Here is a 21,237-nt window from a genome sequence, read left to right as displayed (position 1 = left end):
GGCTGACCCAAAGTAAAAGTACTAACTTTCGATTGTTTTCCTGACAGATCTGTGAAAAATGTGTTTCCTTGAATTTGGCATTTTGTTTTTGCCAACATCTTGTTCAAATAAGAAATGATGTCCCAAGATGAAAAATACATTCAAAACCTTCAGGTTTATGCGAAGAGCTAGCCCTATATGGTAAAAATACTATCAACACTTGAACATTTATAATATTAAGTTGCCATTCACGTTACAAAAATATATGCAGTTGTGTGTATACAAAACATGGCTTGTGGCCCTGTATGTTTGCAGAAGTAAATATGCTTCCTCCTGTAGGTGTTCAGGTTGTGGCAATTTCAAGGATTTTGTGATCGAACTGACTCAGAAGTCCTCCTACACCTGGACATTCAGCAAGGATCGAGTTTTTTTCAATCCTCCTACAACCACTCTGTCCTTGCAATGTATTATAAATTTGGGTCGCACTTTAACACGTTTTGATACTTTTGACAACCCTACTAAACACAAAGCTCATCAGGCTATAAGAACTCATATATAAACTGAGCCGTGACCGGACGTTTGGTCGCTGGACGTTTGGTCGCCCGGACGTTTGGTCGCCCGGACGTTTGGTCGCCCGGACGTTAGGTCGCCCGGACATTTGGTCGCCCGGACGTTTGGTCGCCCGGGTGAATATAATTTTGAGAGCTGGTTTCAACAGTAGATATTTAGATATTAAACTCTCTCTGTCATGAATATAATTTTGAGAGCTGGTATCTACAGTCAATTATCTGTCATGTTGTCAAACGTCCGGCGACCAAACGTCCGGCGACCAAACGTCCGGGCGACCAAACGTCCGGGCGACCAAACGTCCGGGCGACCAAACGTCCGGGCGACCAAACGTCCGGGCGACCAAACGTCTGACGACCAAACGTCCGAGTACCAACTGAACTGGACTAGAAGCCGTCGGGTTCAAGGGGGATGAAAAAAGTAGACCCTTATACTCTTAAATTACGGTATTTATCGTTTCTGAAGCATCATTTTCTAACCACTAACCTTATTTGCCTTCCCCTTTTAATGTTGCTGCCTTTCAAAGAGCTATCTAAAAGTTCAAAAAAGGCATTCCAATGATAACAACTAGCCTTGATTATAGCAAATGCATTCTAACAATGGTTGTCAACGTAAATCTTAAAACTGATCCTAACTGATGCCGACAGGGCTGAAGATCCGTGAGGTGATGATCAACGTGTCCCGTCAGCAGGTGGAGGACTTCCACGGTCCAGAGGACTACTGGTGCCTCTGCGTCGCTTGGAGCCACCTCGGAACATCCAAAAGCCACAAGGCGTCCGTGCGGATCGCCTGTAAGTCCGAAATGTTAAGTGCGCAGTTTTGGTGTCTCTGGTGGTGTTCATGCAGCTTCCTTTTTTTCCCCCAGACCTGAGGAAAAACTTTGAGCAAGACCCTCAAGGCTTGGAGGTGCCCCTGAGCGGCATGATTGTGCTGCATTGTCGTCCACCAGATGGGGTGCCTGCAGCCCAGGTGACTACGCCATAATTCTGTTTTCGTGGCGGCGTTTTGAACATGAGCAGATCCGTCTTCTGAGTCACCATAGGGCAACATGTTAGTGAAATCCTCTTTTGGGGGCACAACTTGTGGATTCTTAGTCTTAATCTACTAAAAAGATAAGAAAAAATATTGTTTTATTAAATAAACTTAACTAAATGCTTTGAAAAATAACTAAAATATTGATATAATCTTTCTATTTGTATATATAATATAACACATATGTGAACTTTAAAAATACATTTGAATTAGGATGAAATGAAAATTAGGAATAGAAACTAAGAAAATATAACGATAAATACATAGTTTGTTCTCAGGGTGCTCTGGTTTCCTACCACATCCCAAAAACATGCAGAAGAGGCTGATTGAACACTCTAAATTGTCCTTAAGGATTGGCAATTAAGAGTGTCCCCCGCCTACAGACCAAAATTTGCTGGGATAGACTCCAGCAAACCTCACGGCCCTTGTGAGGATTTAGCAGAACAGAAAGTGAGTGAAAAACAAATAAAAACCTATACATTTATGTTCAAAGAATAGCTAAGACGAGATTTTATTTTGCCTCACAAAAAAGGAGAGTTTTAATCTCGGCCGTTAACCATACCTGCATGAGTGTTAAAGGGCGCCAACGGAAAATCCAAAAAAATACATCAAACATGACGTGCCACTGTGACTTTTTCAGTTGTCAGTTCCCTCGGCAAACGTGTGTTCCCCTGTTTGACATGTGGCCTTTTTAATTTCTCCCTCATGAATATCAATGTGAATATCAATGAGGACAACAATGAAAATAGCAACCAGCGCTCTCGCTGGCCGTCCTGCTGAGCCGTGCAGCATCACGCTGAGCCTCCATCTGTACAATTCATCAAGTCGAAAGCTTAACTTTGCGCAAAAGTCGGGACTGCTGTTTCCTTTGATTGACACATAAATCCATGTGGGGATCCAATAACTACAGTATAGCGTCCCAATCGGCCCTTCCCATTTTGATAGATTTATTATTAATACACTTTAATCAAAACAGGGAGTCATCTTTAACATACACTGGCTACAACTTGCAAGGAAAATCACTCCCAACTCGCCTTCGTCCAAGAGGATTCTAAAGAAACGGCATCTTCCTCTGTCAATTTAGTCAGCGCATAATCAAAACATTTAATGTAATCTGATTCAAACAATTGCATAAGCTAACCGAATAACACCATCAAGGTAAAAAAAACAACTGCTCATATTAGATCGGAAACCAAAACAACTGCGTAAGAATTTGCACGAATAAGCATAATAATTTCTTTATAAGGTAAACAGAGCGACCGTATTTTTAAACAATAATGCGATTATCGCCATCTGCCGGAATCCAAGTCAAAGCAATTCAAGAGTCCCTTGTAGATCTTCATTGCCAACTCAGATCAACAGTCTCGGCCTGGAACATGGTGTCCTGCTCAGTCAATAGTCCTGAAAACGATTAACTGGCCTCGAAAGCAGCTCTGGGGGAAAAGTGTCGAGCTTACTCGGTCCCAACATAAAGCACAAATTAATTTATAGCTTCATTACCTATTAAAATTACATTTCAAATAGATTAGACGTTGATCGCCCTCAATGGCAGCCGTTGACTGAATACTCACTTTTTGCCTTGTCATTATTTGTATTGCACCGATACCATTTGTCGGGAAATAGAAATGGCGAAAAGAAGAGCGACAACTGAGGACTCGTTCTCAATGAGTCGTTTTAACTTTTTGACCTCTTTTGTTCTATTTAAGGGATTTGCGTAGGAGAATATCACATGGGTTATATTTGTCTCTTCAAACTTCTCTGGCTGTATTAAAAAAAAGTCTTAATTGAAAAAAAATAGTGTCCTATCGTCTACAAGACTAAAGCAGACCTAAGCTCTTTTTGCTATCACGCATGCTAAGCTGATTGCTGTTATCACAGCAGGACAGCAGATAACATGGATGCCTCTTTTTTGCATTAAAGTCACAAAGCAACCCTAACGCCAGCATAACATCTTCTGGGCCTTTCTTGATATTTTTTTAATATAGGAAACAGGACGGAATTTTAAGAGCCAGTTTGAGTTTAGTAAATAAATATCCGATACGGGGGTGACCTTTTCAACTTGGTATCATGAAAAAGACAAGAGAAGCTTCCTAAATGTGGATAGATGCTATTTCCAGCTGCAGCTGGGATTTACTTGACTTTATGGATTATTTACCAGCACTCCGCGCTTTGTCACATGCATCAATGCATCAACACACTGATGACCACAAAGTACCATATTCAAATTCATATTCAGCAAGCACGTTTTAAATGGTGTTGCCCAGATGCCATTTTTTGCTCCCGATACTGATTCCGATACTTGGCTCTTTATATGTGCCCATGGTGATGTCACTATTCATAAAACGTTAAATCATGGCTGGTAAATGGTAGTTGCCGACCATCATGGAGAGGACAACTAGTGTTTGGGAATTAAATCTCAAAGTGTTCATGTTGCGCAGAACTCGCTGACAACGATACTTGAATTTTAGTACCACGTATAGTTTCAGAATTGGTGCAGCACTATATCTAACTCATATATGATGGCACAGCAGTTTTACAGTGACACTATTGCTGCTGTAGTAAAAGGTCACACCGAAAAGGTTTGAAATTTTTCAAATAATCGTTCTTTAAAGTGAGAAAAGCAATCGCGCGCTCGCCCCGAATGAAATGTACTTAGTGTAATTGCCGATATTAGCTTGTGATTAAATGTGAACGTTATTATTATCACCCAACTTGCATGCCTTTTTAAACGGTAAAAAAATGCACTTTGTTCTGTCTGCTTTTTATTGCCGCGGGCTTAATTGCTGACAATAGCTGCCGATATTGCCAAGCATTTTTAAAGCAACCCATAATGTTGTCACACAAACTCTTGTTTTGTTCCCGTGGTTATGTTCGCTCTGCGGCAAAAGCTGTTGACTTTTGTTTCCATGGAAACGCTAGGGATAAAGTCCTCATGTTCTTTTCTCCTTTTTATTGTAACGTCCAAGACTTTTCAACGGGGGGTAGAAAGCCACCGCTGCCATAATTGCGCGGGTCGAAGAATAATCGAACCGTGCACGCTCGGCAGCGTGGAACTTGATTGTACCGCCAGGCGGGGGAAAAACGGCAGAGACAAACATGCTGGACAAACTTGACAGAGCGAGTGACGCGGCCCACCAGCGGGCGCTAGATTAAAGATGGAAGACAGAGTGCGCGGGCTAGAAAAATCAACAGCGCTCGTGATGACGTGATTCGCAAGTTATTGATTTTCTGGCATTTAGTTATTTTCCCCTTTTCAACTGGGGTTGCTTGGAAAGAGCAAGGCAATCACTGAGTTTGTTGGCTGCTGTGCTAATCCCTCAGCGACTGGACGCCAAATACAAACACACAAATGCTACGCTCAAGCAAGCACACCTCCCTCGACTCACATACATACGTAGAATTCCCAATGGGACTGACTTTTTAATCCCTAAATAAAGCGATGTGATTCACGGATTTCTCTCCCTGGATAGTGGATATAAAGATTTTAATGCTAATATCAATGTATTGCAGGGCTCAAGCGCAGGGACCAGTTTCAACAGAGCATCCTTCACTAGAGTTTGATCATAAATTGTATCGAGTTTAACTTAATTTGGCAGAAATGTTAACCCTGGACAAAATGTACATTTGGTTGCACTAGAGCACAGGTGTCAAAGTGGTGGCCCGGGGGCCAAATCTGGCCCGCCACATCATTTTGTGTGGCCTGGGAAAGTAAATCATGAGTGCCAACTTCTGTTTTAGGATCAAATTAAAATGATAGATATAGATGTATATTATATTTCCTGATTTTCCCCCTTTTAAATCAATAATTGCAATTTTTTAAACCATTTTTCTTTGTTTTTAGTTCAAAAAACATTTTGTAAAATCTAAAAATATATAAAAATATTTTCTATTTTCCACTTTAATATGGAACATAATGATTAAAAGAGATTTTCCCTTACTAAGAAAAAAAGCCAAATAAACATTGTTTTAGATCTATAAAAAAAGGAATATTCAGGGCTTTTGATCCAGTTCCTTTAATCCATTTATAAAAATAATATCTAAATATTATATCTAAAATGGTCCGGCCCACGTGAAATCAAGTTGACGTTAAAGCGGCCCACGAACCAACCCGAGTCTGACACCCTTGCACTAGAGTGTACTTTTTTTTTTAAATGGCTTAGTGGCACTTGGTGGAATGCTTTAACTTCCACCTGAAGTGTGTTATAAAAAACAATGTGTTTTTTATCACATTTATTGTATGTAGACCCACAAAAAATGCTTAAGAAGCCATGCCTAAAAGACAAAAGTAGTCGGTCGTTTTGATTTGAACTGGGAAAATGATAAATGGCTTCAAAAGTAAAGTTCTGTATTTGCCATATTCAGGTAGAATGGCTGAAAAACGACGAGCCTTTAAACGTTGGCAGCAGCGTCATGGATGCTAAAGGCGACCACCGATTGGTTATCTCTCAAGCCCAACTCTCCGATTCAGGAAACTATACTTGTGTGGCCAGCAACATCGTGGCCAAGCGACGCAGTTCCACAGCTGCTGTCATCGTCTTTGGTGAGTTATTAAAACCCTCAACTATGCATTTTTTTTTTAAAGATTTGTTTCCAAGTAATTTGTGTTTTATTGCTTTTTGGTCTGATTTAGTCGATAGAGACAGGCAATGGAGCCGCCTCAGGAATTAATCAGGTTCTTCCCATCAATCACTCATTTCCATAATGTTCTTGATGGCCTGATGACTTGTTCTTCCTGTCTGATGATAGTCGATGCGCTGACACGTCGCTTCATTTGCTGCAAATCACAGGCAAACGTGACACTCGATGCCGTTGATCATTGTTGTCTCACTGATGAACTCTAGAGACTGGCGGCTTTTTTCCAATTTAGTGTTTGTATCAGTGATCTATCATCATTTTTGCACTTCTTTCTTTGCGTACGTTTACTGAACAACTGCACACTAGAGTAGAAGTAAACAAACATGAGATTAATCACTCCATCGCTATATTTTGTTTGGCCTTGGGGTTTCAGAAGGCGCTAACCATTACATTTCTCATCTATCGACAAAGCGGAAATGTATCCTATTTGCATATTTAATGTCCCTACACTTCTAAACCACCTCATGTATATTGTATGTACTCTAAAGTCATTATAATATAATGTCTTACAGTAAATGGTGGTTGGTCGTCGTGGAGCGATTGGTCGGCATGCAACGTACGCTGCGGCCGCGGCGTCCACAAACGTTCGCGCACGTGCACCAATCCGGCGCCGCTCAACGGCGGATCCTTTTGCGATGGAACGTCTCTGCAGAAGAACGCTTGCACTGCGCCGTGTCCAGGTGAGCTAGCCATGACTCGACAAGATTGATGTGTCGTCGCATTCGCTCAAATGCTCGTGTTGTGATGGTTGCGACCCGCCCAGTGGACGGCGGCTGGGGCATGTGGACCGAGTGGTCGGCGTGCGATGGCGATTGCGAGAGGAGGAAGAGTCGCGAGTGTACGGCGCCCGAACCTAAACACGGGGGGCGGCTGTGTGACGGTGTGGCGCTGGCTACCGACAACTGCACTGGAGGCCTCTGCACGCAAAGTGAGAGTTGCAATACAAAAGTGTATAAGAACAGGATGAGTGAGCAGTCTTATACGGACGGGATCACTATATTAATACATGGATCAAACTTTCATTTTGTTTTCAGATGGAAAATTGCTACGTGATGCCAAACCACAAGGTGAGTTTTAATATGTGTTATAGTCATCATGTTGATAACATTTAGTGTTGCACCAATAACACTATGGATTGTTACCAGTATCTGAGAATACTAAGAAATAATATGCTTATGCTGAGCAATATGCACATTTTAAGACTTATTTTCCAACCACTGGTCGCCCTACCCGATAAAAGAAAACGAAGCATTTGTCACCCTTCCCAAGATGATGATGGGCGTCCAATCATGTGGCACTCAATTGTCCTTCTGTTGTGAATTGGAGTAGACACCCATTCCATTTCAAAGTTATGTGCCGTCAATGGCAGCCAATGAGTTAAAGTATTGTGTGACCAAAACCTTGACAGCAATTACTTTATATTAACTTGACTACTTTTTGGTGAAAAATTGACAGTGAAAAATTTCAAGGCGTCTGAATACTTTCTATACATAGGCCGATACCACACAGGATGTCGGAATCTGTATCGGGAGACCAAAAGTGGTTAGGAGCATTTTCCCGTACAAATTAGAGTGATTTTTTTCTTTTTGTAGTACCAAGAAGTTCTAAGACCGAAAAGTTTGTGGGACTTTAAGTGCGAATGAGGCTTAGGAGTCTTTGCTGTGACTCCTTCTCACTTTGTCTTGGCTTTGTTAGTTTGTCCCAAACTTGGCGAGCCCTCAATTAACCTGCCAGTGGAAAAATGTTAATGTGCTTTTGTTATTTTTCCCATTTTGCACTGCTTCTTGCTGAGTGGATTTCTCCCACTTTCCCACTTGGATCTTGTTATCTTCACGTAACAAGCCAGCAGCCCGATGCACGTGCTCGGCGTTTTGTCCTTGGTCCTAGTTTCTGCTTGGACCAAAATAGAGTTTTGTCATTGCACATTTCACATACAAAGCAATCCCTGGTGATTCCTTCCTCCTTAACACCCCAACTAGTAACCGCCTCAACTTCTTTTTGTCTATCCAGATCCAACAACTTTACTTGTTTCCTCTCATATTTTAGCAATTCCGCTACTCTGTTTTGGTGTAGACGGATACTGTACTGACAAAAACTGTTTTCCTTCTGATACTGAATTACTGCATTCTCTCCTGAATGTAGATTAAATGCTACAATGGCTTGGTCCTACCTGATATGGGAGATCATAAATAAATGAATGATCTCCATTTAAAATTGGATACTTAAAATTCTCTCTACGGACAAAATGTTCTTGTTTTTTTATGTTTGTTCACTTTGGTGTCAAGCCCGATGCCCCCATTGAGTCCACAGTGTGTGCAATTATACAACATTAGTACATTAGCTTGGCACATCACTTATGCAAGCAGAGGATACAAATTGGCATTGGCTGGCCTGCTTTTTCCAGTTTTCATCTAAAAAAGCTAGGTCAAGATCCGTTTTCCAAAAATGTAGAATCCCGGCTGATTTTACTGTTTAATGTACATTTGTCCGCCATTTGAAGTAACAGCTCATATATCGAAAACATGGCTGCCAAATGAGCACTTTCAAAAACACATGCCGGAATAAAACTTCCTTTGCTGCTTCTTTTTTTACCGAAGCTTCTTTGTTGGCATTTTGTAATTGTTAACCATATTGGCAAGGGCAAGCTGTGGTTGGAAACTAAATATCAAAGGGTCAATATTGCAGAGCATCGATCTGCAATTTTTTTGGGTATTAGTGGATACCAGTCCGTGCATTTTCTCGTAGCGTCTTCACCGAATCAATCCAACCCTCAAAAACTATTTTATGGTTATAAAACCTCGACTGCAACTACAGCTGCGACACGTAAAAAATAATCAATAAATCAATGCACAAAAATGGGGTAAAATCCACTTCCTAGCAGCATTTAATGATTAAATACAAATACTGGAGCTTTTCAGACATTACAACCGGGCCAGGGAGGGATTTTCCCGGGAAAAGACAGCGATGAACGTCAAAGACGTACCGGCAAACATTGCCCGAAAAAGGGGTAAAATCCAGCCAAAAACAGCATTTATTGATTAAATACGAATACTTGAGCTTTTTAGACTTCAGAACCAGGCCAGGGAGATGATTTCCCCGGGAAAAGACGGCGATTGACGTATTTAGTTACTTTGAGCATTAATAAATGAATGAATCAATTAGTAGGTGTTAGTAAACACAATTGCTGTTCATTTTTAGGTGTTGTGGAGAGTGGAGTCGGCAACGTCGGCAGCATCGGCAGTGGCGGCGGAAGTGACGTAGCGCTCTACTCCGGCCTGGCGGCCGGCGCCGCCACAGTGGCACTGCTGATCGTGGGCGTCACCGTGTACCGCCGAAGCCGCCGAGACTACGGAGTGGATGTCATTGACTCATCCGCCCTCTCCGGAGGGTTCCAGTCCTTCAACTTCAAGACGTCACGCCAAGGTGACACTAATGCCACATGTACAGAAACATACATATACAGTAGCTTTATGTATGCCAAGATCTAATTAACATAAAGAATGGAGTGATTTAAAATTATGTCTGTGTGCTTTACAGTATCTGTATGAATCATGAATGTGGGTTCATATGAATAATTCATGCATGCTGTTTAATCTTTTATTGTATGCATGTGTGATGCTTAATGTAAATTTGTTTTACAAAGTTAGTAGAGTTGTTATTATATTACGGCAAGACGGTTGAAATGAAGCATAGTTGGACGCTGTGACCACTTTTGCTTCACTAAATTATAAGTGTCTTTCAAGCGATACTATTCATGCAATGGTGCATTGTCACTCTATTAAAAAAAGTCAAAATGCAATACTACTATTCTAAAATACTGACTCATAGTAGGTAGCCTATTTTCTAAGTTACTCTTAAAGCTGGGGCATCCAAACTTCTTAACATCAAAGGATGCAACTTGATATTGGACAAAAAAGGTTGGCTTTTTTAAAATGTTTTTTTAAGTATTAGATATATCTGTGCCAATTCCTACGTTAATTTCAACATGTCAGACTTTGACTCCTCGGCCAATGGAGGCCCTTTTTAAGTGACTATGTCCGTCTAGTGTTAAAACTGACAAGTGCAACAGAATCCAATGAAATTTTAATCATTTTCTGCGGCCAATAAGAAATGGGCAGTGGGCCCAAGTCTGGACAGGCATGTCCTAAAGCCTACAAAATAAATGTGTCTTTCCACAGGGAACACTCTGTTGATCCACTCGTCGCTACAGCCTGACCTAAGCGTGTCTCGCACATACACTAGTCCCATGTGCTTCCACGACGCCATGGACAAGGAGCTTTTGGACCCCCTCCCAGTTATCAAGATGAAAGGTGAGATCCTCTCAGATCTGCTCTTCATAATATCACAATAATGTCACTCTCTTACACGAGCTTATTATTTACTCACTTTTGGTAAATAACCAATGTAGTTCTTGATTACTGTGAGACTAACTGGTCTAATTATTACTGCCTTCTCATTGCTTATGTACTCACTTATGCACGCAGGGTCGGAGGGTTCCGACTTTCACCCCCAGACGTTCCCAAGGGGCCTCTCTCCAGACTATCGCGGCGTCGTCGTGGGCGCCACGCTGAGCCGCGGAGAGAGGAGCCTCTTTAGCTCACAGGGGGCACTGGCACCCGCCATTAGGCCAAGACACAAAGCCACAGCCATGTTGGGGCACGCAGGAGGACGCCTGGTGGTACCAAACACAGGTACCCCACTTTTTCCAGCCTTCATTTCTTCTTCTTTCCTTTTTTTTCTCCTTCCCTCTTTCTTCCTTCTGTCATCCTTTCCTCACTTCCCTTCCGGAACTTCATTTTCTCACATCCTTCTCTCATCCATACCTTCTCTACGAGCTCTTCCTTTCGTCATCCCCCTTCTCGTCTCCCTCTTAGCTCCTTTCTGTCCCCAGGCCAAAACAAAAAAAATCACAAGAGCACTTAGCGAGCGAGGCGGACATTTTGGAAATGCTTGACCTTGTCGTTATTGGCCCGCAGCAAGAATGTGAAAATGTCATCCATCCAGCGAGAACATTCATTTCTCATTCACTCCATAGATGAAAGCCGACAGCTTTGGCCTTCTCGCAAACGCCTCAATTAGCCTCCTCGGTCTCGGAAAGCACAAAAACATCAACAGCGGGGAAACACACTCAAATTTGAAGATGATGCCTTTCTTTAATGAGATAAGAGGATTTGAAGGAAAACATAAATGAAATCATACGGAACATTTTCAACTTGAAAACAATATCATTGCTACAGCTTACACTTAATATGCTTTTAGTAGAGAAACATTTTGCTCTCAGTTTTAGCTGTATTATTTTTTTCAATTTAATTTTCTATATTTAGTGCAAGTTTGAATTGAATTGAACGCTTTTATCATTGTACATACATATACATACTTGGTATATTCAATATACCAAGTATGTATATGTATGTACAATGATAATAAAGCATTCAATTCAATTTAAACTTATACTAAATATAGACAATTAAATTTCAATATACTATATTGTACATTGTACAATGAGATGCATTCCAGTTACGCATTACTACTATTGATATTTAGTTTAGTAATCCTTCAATGGATTTTTTTTCAATGTAAATTCATGTGTCAATGATAATGTTCTGTAGGTCGAGTATGCTAATGATACCAATGCCTTGCACAGGTGTGAGTCTTCTGGTACCCGTCGGAGGGATCGCTAATGACATCACATGGGAAACCAGCGTCATCGTCAACCAGGAGGACAGCAGGTAGTTGTTAGTGACTTTGTCTGTTAATTATTCGTGTTGTTCAATTGTTAGTTTGTCAGCTTGTCTTTGTTGGTTAAGTTGATGGTTGGCAGGCTTTTATTTAGTTGCATTTTTGGCCAGAAGGTAATAAGTGACCCAGAGATGATGACATGCCCCTCTGGCTTTAGCCACCTCTGAGCCTCGGCTCGCTTCTTCTGCACTGCGTTGTGCAGCACTGTGATAAGGCGCGTGCACTTGGCCGCTTAAGGAAGCTGCCGGAGTCGCAGCACCGAGCTGTCAATCAAACGCTATCAGCCCATAGGCGGGGAAAGTCCTGCAGGTTGGCGAAATGGGATTTCATTTCTTTTCTTCCGAGCTCACTTTCACATGCTCAAGAATCTCCGATATGTCAGGCTCAGTCACTGTTGTTGTGTGAGACACCCCAATTGACCAGGAAATGCTGCTATATGTCAGAATTTAAATGTAATAAATCTACATAAAACATTGGAGGAACATTACTACATAATAATAATGTTAACTCATTCATTGAAATCAACAGTAATGACTGCTATTATGTGATCATGTTTCACTGCCTGGTCATGTCGCCGTCAATGGGAATCAATGAATTATTTAAAAAAGAGTACACAATACATAATTAACCCCTCCCCATGGCCTAAAAAAAAACAAAGGTTCTAGGATACGTTTCAAAAGAAATTAAAAAAGAGGAACTTATTATTATTAATTTCTTAACGATATTCCACCACCTTTTCTGATTCAGTATTAGTATAGTATAATAGATCACTTTAGTTATTCAGTTTCAATGTAATATATATGTAAAAAAAAGAACTTTAATCCATATTTCATAAAATACAGACAAAAAAATGAGTAAGCCGGTCCACCCTGTGATGAGTCATATGTTGTAAAGTGAAGATAAAGTGCAAATCACGAGCTACTGTTGTGACTCGTAGCTTGGCGTTGGGTGAAGGATCAGAGATCTTCTTGAGTCCCGCCGTCACGTATGGCCCACCAGGAATGGTCCTGTCCTGTCCCGTGGTCCTGACTGTACCCCACAGCGCTGAGGCGGCCGCCGACCACTGGATCCCGCGACTGAAGAGGCAGACGCAGGACCGCAAGTGGGAGGTCAGCTATCCGTCTTGACACTAACCTCATATACAATACATTCTCCATCTCACCACCTTCCAACTCGCGTCGTGGAGCGCTTTTAATGGTCTGGTGACCTCATCATGCAGAGGGGGCAAGCTGGAGGTGGCTCCTTTGAGGCATCATGACATATACGCACACACCCACGCAAAAGACCACGATCAAACGACGGACTCGCCACAGCCGACCGAGGGGTGGGCGCGGCTTCTCTGATCGGTGCAAGATAATGAGGAAGATGTCTGATGTAACCATGAATTTTCCAGAATTAGCGTTACGAACGCAACTGGAGGTCTTTGCCATCCATTAAAGTGCCAAAAGACTTCCCTGCTGCACTCTTGATGTGTCAACTTTAAGATGCCTCAAAGTCAAATATGGAGATTTCCTACAAATATAGAAATGACTCAAAGATCATTTCATTTTCAGAATCCTAGCCATTTTTTGCCATTGGACCGTGGAGTGAAAAAAATGAAATGAAAAGTGAGATTTTCAAAAATTCCAAACTATCAACATATATGTAAAATCTAATCAGAATTGGTTAAATAATCGTTTTCCTCATTTAAGTCCACAAAAATTAACAAAATGGCCAAAGAAGCGTTGAGGCATTTGCCACAAAAACCAAATAAACACACATTTTGATCATTTGCGCAAAATTGGCTCCTTTTAACCCTAGAATGGTAACCCTCTATTTCAGGGGTTACCTTTCACGCTTCTGAAATAGAGGGTTGCCATGGTTACCGGGGAAAAAAATGGGTCCTAAGCAAGACAGTGCAATGAAGGGTACCCATTTTTCCCCCCGGTAACCATGGTAACCCTCTATTTCAGAAGCTTGAAAGGTAACCCCTGAAATAGACGATTACCATTCTAGGGTTAAGATACAATTTTGGAATTGAAAGTTGAATTTCCTTTCCATTTTTACGAAATAGAATATTACATATTATATATATATATATATATATATATATATATATATATATATATATATATATATATATATATATATATATATATATAATTAAAAGTAAACTCATTACCAAAACATTTTGTGTATCCTGGAACACATATGTGGCATTTCCATTCATTTGAATAAGAAAATATCTTTTTGGTTATGAGTTTGGTCAAAGAAATTGTCAAACTTAAAGGCACCACTCTATTTCCATTGTGCAGGTTGGTGTTATTATGAACAAATAGCAAAAGAGGACAACCAAAATGTGCCTACCCTGCTGCTCAAAATATAGCCATACAAGCTGAAACAATTTAATTTATGCATTACATATGCATCCTTTATCTATAACATGTCAGTGGTGTTCATCCAATCCCACTTTCATTATCGCTCCCCGTAGGAGGTAATTGCAGCTACTGTCCTAAGAGTCAGGCTGGCGACAGTTTGACACGCGCTGAAATCCGCATGTAGGCTCAACCTTTTCTCTCGTTCCTAACAGGACGTGATGTGCGTGCGGGAGGAGTGCACTTCCTGCTACTGCCTGCTGGAGGAGCAGCGCTGCCACATGCTGCTTGAGCATCCCGGTCGCTACGCCCTGGTGGGCGAGCCCCTGCGGCCGCACGCCGCTAAGCGCCTGCGATTGGCCGCCTTCGGAAGCCACGACGCCGCCAAGACGATGGGCTTCATCCTCAGGGTCTACTGCGTGGACGACACGCCGCACGCCTTCCAAGTAACGACTGAAGCTCCTTTTTATTTTACTCTCTTGACCCAACGTGAATTTTCCTTTTTCACTCTGTGGATTATTTGGAATTGGTACTCGTTTCAATTGCCACGTGCCCATTTGGCGTCCCCAGGAGGTGGCGGCGGGCGAGCGCGTCCAAGGCGGGCGCCTGCTGGAGGAGCCCAAAGTGTTGTCGTTCCGCGGGAACGCGCTAAGCCTGCAGGTGAATATCCAGGATGTCTCGCAGATGCTGTGGAACATCAAGCCTTTCACCACCTGCCAGGTAAAATCGATATGATATCAACTCTTTTGTCTACTCTGCGGGTTATATTTTCACGAATGGCTGAAACTATCTCAAATATCGTCCTCTCTTCCTCCCACTTTTTCTCGCCCCTCTCGCTTTTACGCTCTTCTCATTTCCCCTTCTTCTACTGCTCCATCTTCTCTCTCTCTCTATGTTCTTGTTTCTCCTCTTGTTATACTCCTCTTCAGGAGTTCTCCTTCTGTCAGGTGTGGTGGGGCAAACAGCGCCCCCTGCACTGTGCCTTCTCCCTGGAGCGTAACAACACCTCCTCTTCCCCTTCGTCCCCCCTCTCGTGTAAGATCAGCGTGCGTCAGGTTCAAGGTGAAGAGCAAATCCTTCAGGTGTACACGACGGTGCAACCTGAGGTGAGACTGCAAACAATTCTATGTTTATAGTCCACAATTTTGACTGTCGAGGGGGCTCAGCATGCTTGAACTCCTATAATTGTACTTTGGTTATCCCCCCTTCCCGCCTTCCAGAACGCAAAGTTAGCATTCCCGATCTCGAGCGAGTCCGACTGCTCCGTCACCTCTCAGACGGGAGCACGGGCCTTCAAGATCCCGCTCTCCATCCGCCAGAGGATCAGCGCTACATTCGACGGCAGCAACTCCAAGGGAAAAGACTGGCGCCTCTTAGCCCAGAAACTCCACGTGGACAGGTGAGAAATGTTCCATTTCAACCCTGAATGGACTCACACACGGGTGGAAAAGCAGAATTGGTTAACTGCTTATTTAGAATGTAGGCTAGGGGCAGCCTGGCCGGCAGGTCTAATCTGCCATCAGGCACCAAAGCCTTCGGTCCGGCCCAGGCTGCTGATTTCATTATAGATCCCGTGGCGTGCAAGTTAGTAGGGGGAGCGGCGTTCCGTTTGGCACGCCAGATTCTGATCGGGAAGGTCTCGGACTGTTGGGAACCTGGGCCTGATCACTCTTTACTTGCGTGAATGCCTGCTGATTGCTGATGACCTCCTGGTGGGAAATGTAGGAAGAGAAGCGACACGACTGGAGTGAGACAGGAGAAGAGTCTGGGGTCTCTTGGGTTCGCTAAGCTGATTTATGCAATTATTTCTGCAAATATTTACACGTGGTCACTGGTAGGAATGAGGAAGAACAGGGGGCGGGGTAGAAAATCCTGCCATAGCAAACTATGGTGAAACACTGTCCCCTAGCGGACCTTACTTTACTAGATCTGTCACTTTCTGCGAGAGCTTGCTTGAGTCCATTTTTAAAGACAATTCCAATTCCTACGTTCTCATTTCCCTCATACATTTGAAGGGTGAAGTCGTTTTTCAGATGTTGACAGTTGTATTTTCACCTCGCAGGAACCTGGGCTACTTCGCCTGCCAAGAAAGCCCGGCATCAGTGATCCTGAGCCTGTGGGAGGCACAACAGCAAGACTCAGCCGACCTGGACTCCCTGGCCAGCGCCTTGGAGGAGATCGGCCGGGTCCAATCGCCCACCGGGAACACGGGCAAGGACACGCGGGGTTCCCTAAACTCGGCAAGGACTGCAGATTGAAGGTCTGGACAAATGCATGAACGCTTATCAGCAGGGACTTCCTTCCTGGAATCAAACACCAGCTCCTTTAAGGTGAGCTTTGCGTCGTCGGGAAGGACGGACGAGTGTCCATCGTGGGGAGATGATTTCCCGAGTTCCTCTTCCTTCGGGGGGACAAACATTTAGTGTGACGTCATGTTGTCATTTTTTTGCTTTTGCGTCGTGTCTATAATTGTGCAAAAAAGTCGAGGCCATAACGAATGCAAAATGTTGGAGACTTAATGCCAAATGTGCTATAAAAATTGTCATGAGGAAGATTGTTTTAGGGTGGGACACTCGATGAAGGGTAAGAGCCCAGGGCCTGGTTCACTTGCAACCAACAGAATAAAGTGGCTTTGTGTCCAATCGTGTGACTCTCTTCTCACTGTTCATACTACCAAACCTGGTTAAACATGCTCATTTTCTGGAAAACTACAGCTGTTGCCAGAGACTGCAGCACACATAAGCTAGTTTAGCAGCAACACATTGCTGTAAAGCCTTTAAGTGCTGACAAACAATACCTGAATGAATTCTATGCTTTTGGTAGCTCATAGTTAAACTTGACTGGGAATATACTATGTGTTTAATTGCAAATTCATTCATTGCAGGGGTGCTTGAGCCGGGTAAAAGGCCGACGACAACCCAAACTGGTCACCAGGCAATCAGTTCCCCTTAATGCGGTGAGTTTAGGAACACACTGGAGTGTGTTGCATTCAGATCCAATTCCCAAACGAGGATAAATAAGTGCCCTGTTTGAGGATGAAGGACTTTCAGATGGTGTCCCTAATTTACTGACCAACAATGCTGTATTGCCAATGGGACACCAAGAGAGGGAGTTGTCTTTTTTCTTTCTAATCGTGAAAGTCGCTTGTCTTGTGCGCATGCCCATACACACAGTTTCCATGACACAGGGCCTCTGACCCCACAACACACACACAGCTTGAGGTCTATGTGAAGCAGGGAATGCTGGGCAAATATTAATCTACTTTATTACCTTCACTGCTAAGCGTGACCGGGCCGGATGTCCATGGAGCCCTCTGACCACCAAATAATCCCGCAACCCCTCGCTTCAATAGCTACTCCCACCACCCAATAGCATTCCGGCTGGGACAAACAGGAAGTGTGTGTGTGTGTCTGAGTGGAGTTGGAGGGGGGGGGGCACTAAATGTAAGTCATGTGCAGCTCATGAGAACTAAAAGCTATGCAGAAAAAATAGTGGCAAACTTGTTTTGCTTTGGGACAACTGGGTCCCAACTCTTTGGCTGCCAAGGCTTCACTCCGAGGGTTCCCAGGCTAACACCTGTAGTTTGTGTGCGTAAATGAGTTTACTGCATGTTTATTTGTTTGTTTTTTTGTTAAATATGAATCTAGTAGAAACTTATTAGGGTTTCAAAGTGAAGGTTTTTGTTGTTGGAGTGATGTCTTCCAAGATGGCAGTCACAAACAGGGATCTGTATTTCAAAGTTGTGTTAGTTTGGGTTTTAAGTAAGGAGTTATTCGTGTTTTTTTAAATTGTCATCCAAGCATGTATGAGGCATTAGGGTAGCTTTTTCAGATTGCAGTTTGAAATGATGACATTTGATCGAAATGTGTCGCTTGTGTGCTGGTGGGTGAACACGGACGGCACTCCTCTTTCCATGTTCTTGGTAGTGTGTGTATACACGTGTGTGTTGAGGGTTTGTGGTATGCTTTGGATTAGCGCGCTCTTGCGGCTGGCGCGCTCGTCCCGTCTGCTGCCGTCTGGAATCAGACAGCAAACATCAGCAGTCGTCTGTCTGAATTCTTCCAAGACCAAAGTGTTTGGATTTCTCCTGCCGCCAAGTGTCTATTTTTAATCGTCTTCTCCCACTCACAATTAGCAGCATCAGCATCACCCTTCCTCCCCATTTGGGTTTGAAATTCGCTGCTTGGAATTCTGTGTTGTTTGTTGAGCAATCGATTTTAAACATTGAATTGAATTAGACACTCTCATTGACATTATACAAGTCTAATGAGTTAGACTTTCAGGCAAGCGTAGAGTTGTTGCCCAATCTTCACCTACTCGATCAGGTCAGGTCAGGTGACTCATCAGCCCAATGACATCACCTGGCCCCACACAAAAGACCGCATTCCTGCACGGCGTGCTAATCCGACGGGTTAACGTTCAACCAGACTCGACAAGTTGAGCGAGGCAGGCCCTTCGCCACCTACGCCAGTTCCACCCGCCGGCCGGGGTGTGCGTGGGGGCGCTGAATCCGCAAGAAGTCTTTCCAGAAGTTTCTGCCAGCAGCCTCGGCGGCTTCCAGACCCCCCAAATCCTCTGCGGATCCTCCCAACGCCTCGACGGATTCCATGATGCAAAGACAAGACAGTGCTTTAACCACATTTGGGAGAAACTCTTCATGTATAGTTGCAAAGTTACCAAATCAGCAACTGTTGACCTTCTGTTACTCTCTAATCAAGATAACACAAATATGTGGAGGCCGCCGTTCCTTACAGATGCTTTAAGTGTCGGCATGTGCTAATATTGCTGGATGACATAAGCGACAAAAGCAGCTACCTTGTATCAACATTGCAGCATTATTCTTCAGCACCTGCGAACTTGAAGTTTGTCCTATTTTTTTCTGTTGGCTTCCTACCGCCTCAACCTTCCTAAACAGAGCCAGCAAAAACAATACCCGGCGGACGTCACGCAGGAAGGTTTGTCTTCCTTTTATTTTTGTCGGCCTTTTCCGCGGTCGGTCAGCGGGTCATGCCCTGTATCACTGCCAACAGACAAACACGCATTCAATTATTTCATACAATTTGCCGTACGAGGCTAACAATCATGACGACGGTTAGTAAATCACTCCTTAATATTCTACGATTTAACTATTAAAGAGAAAACTACTTGGTCTGGATGGAATAATAAACAATGCTTATTTTTTGCACTGCTTGAGACAATCTGTCATAAACTGACACAAAGGTTTTTGTCCAGAATTTCTTGTGCAACTCTATATTATTGCAACATTCCTGCAAACAAATGTGTTTTTCTTAACTGATTGCCTGGCACTGACACTGGTAGATGTCCAATGATTCAAAGTGTGAGAACTGGCTTTGAGTGCCCATGTTTAAATGCTATTGACAGTGCTACTTCTTAGCGATTTTGGTGATGCCAGTGGACAAAAGCGGTAGTATTTTGCCTACATTTCCCACAAGGACCTGTACAAGTGTCGTAATCCCCCAGGCGTCTGTAGTTTGATCGACATTTGTGTTTCCAGTGGCTGTACAAGGAATGAATAGGTTGAGGTTATGAATCTAATTGTGGCTAAACAGGTTTATGGGAGGGGAACTATAGTCAAAGTGGAAAGTGATGTAAAGCAGCACATTTTTGTGTAATCAAATATTAACACTATATTAATATATTGAATACTTTAGCCAACCAGCAAGCACTACAATCTTTCATTTTCCAGTCCAGATCCCTACAGCAAGTACGATTTGGCCATTTTTATCTTTGAAGCAGATCTTTTTTTTAAATTTTATACACCAGTATACAAGCATAGCGCTCACAGTACAAAGCACACGGACAAACTCGTATCTAAGACACACTCACTTAACTTCATGGAAGCCCATGACTTAAACACAACACTCAGACACATAAACACAAATATTTATTCCCACTGGCCTCAAGTAAACAAACACAAGTTTACCAAGACATTTTAATGTCACCGTATAACAGCACACCCACCCATGAACATCATACACACTAAGATAACACACATATCTACACACAGCTGGTTAACCCAAGGTCAGTGGCATTCATGTGCAGTCTTACCGGTGAATGATTGCATCTTTTCTTCGTGAAGTGTCATGAAGTAGCCGATGATGGAGCGCAGGATGAGCCCGCCGATAACTCCACAGCGCACTTCCTGTTTTCCAGCACGTCGGCAGTGCTTGACCTCCTGGAGGAGAACACAGGATGTGCTCCCAAGACACACACACATAAACACAAGCTTTCCTCGACAGATATTCACAAGTTTAGTTTTTCTCAAACTTGCCTTTGCCCACCCTGTTAATATATCTGGTATGGACAGTTTCCTGCTTTTCCCTTCCTGGTTTTACTGGGTCATGCAGTCTCTGAAAGACAATTCAAACCTTCGTTTTTGTCTTTTAAGTCTGGGCGTGGCCACCTTTCACGTTCAACTTTGACATAACAGCAAATATTTTGATAAATGTGCTCTAAAAAAACAACTTTTGTACCATTGCGCCCAGGATCACGAGCAATAGACGTGGACATCATGAGGTTTCATCTCTCACGATGGCTCACTCAAGATGCCTGCTAATTACAGCGCTTTCCTTCCTCCACTCCACCCAGGGTCTCCGCATTTATTTATGTTTGCAAATGACCCCAACTTGCTACACTTGAACTGCATTTGTCCACATTTACTGCGACCACAAACAGTTGAATTTACCCTCCAGTTATTCAAGCTTTATTATTGTTTTTGTTTGTACTCGTGTCCTATTTTGAGAATATTTTTCTTTCATTTTATTTATTTATTTGTTCCATTTGAATAGGAGTGTTTAAACTTTTTGCATCCGCTGTACATAGCACACTGTTGAACAGACAGGCGGAACTTTAGCTACCATGAGATTAGATTAACATTAGGCGGAGTCATTTTGGACAGGATGTTTATGTC

The 21,237-nt window shown here is 42.9% G+C and overlaps 1 protein-coding gene across 5 annotated transcripts in view; it reads left to right on the top strand.

Annotated features, from left to right (window-relative positions):
• The window catches only part of LOC144090517 (netrin receptor UNC5D-like), a 105,009-nt gene extending 85,515 nt beyond the window's left edge, over positions 1-19,494 (top strand). For all 5 annotated transcript variants that reach the window (XM_077622048.1, XM_077622051.1, XM_077622050.1 and 2 more), the window contains 16 exons: positions 1,194-1,337; positions 1,412-1,515; positions 5,941-6,118; positions 6,726-6,893; positions 6,977-7,141; positions 7,248-7,280; positions 9,412-9,636; positions 10,392-10,523; positions 10,698-10,904; positions 11,858-11,942; positions 12,890-13,061; positions 14,522-14,752; positions 14,877-15,026; positions 15,236-15,412; positions 15,527-15,705; positions 16,369-19,494. In XM_077622048.1, the coding sequence (XP_077478174.1) occupies positions 1,194-1,337; positions 1,412-1,515; positions 5,941-6,118; positions 6,726-6,893; positions 6,977-7,141; positions 7,248-7,280; positions 9,412-9,636; positions 10,392-10,523; positions 10,698-10,904; positions 11,858-11,942; positions 12,890-13,061; positions 14,522-14,752; positions 14,877-15,026; positions 15,236-15,412; positions 15,527-15,705; positions 16,369-16,564 (2,546 nt within the window). In that variant the 3' untranslated portion in view covers positions 16,565-19,494. The remainder of the gene's footprint in view (positions 1-1,193; positions 1,338-1,411; positions 1,516-5,940; positions 6,119-6,725; positions 6,894-6,976; positions 7,142-7,247; positions 7,281-9,411; positions 9,637-10,391; positions 10,524-10,697; positions 10,905-11,857; positions 11,943-12,889; positions 13,062-14,521; positions 14,753-14,876; positions 15,027-15,235; positions 15,413-15,526; positions 15,706-16,368) is intronic.
• Positions 19,495-21,237: the final 1,743 nt, after the last annotated feature.

The sequence above is a fragment of the Stigmatopora argus genome, chromosome 16 (assembly GCF_051989625.1).
Source record: "Stigmatopora argus isolate UIUO_Sarg chromosome 16, RoL_Sarg_1.0, whole genome shotgun sequence".
NCBI lineage: Eukaryota > Metazoa > Chordata > Actinopteri > Syngnathiformes > Syngnathidae > Stigmatopora > Stigmatopora argus.
This window is presented reverse-complemented; position numbering and strand designations above follow the sequence as displayed.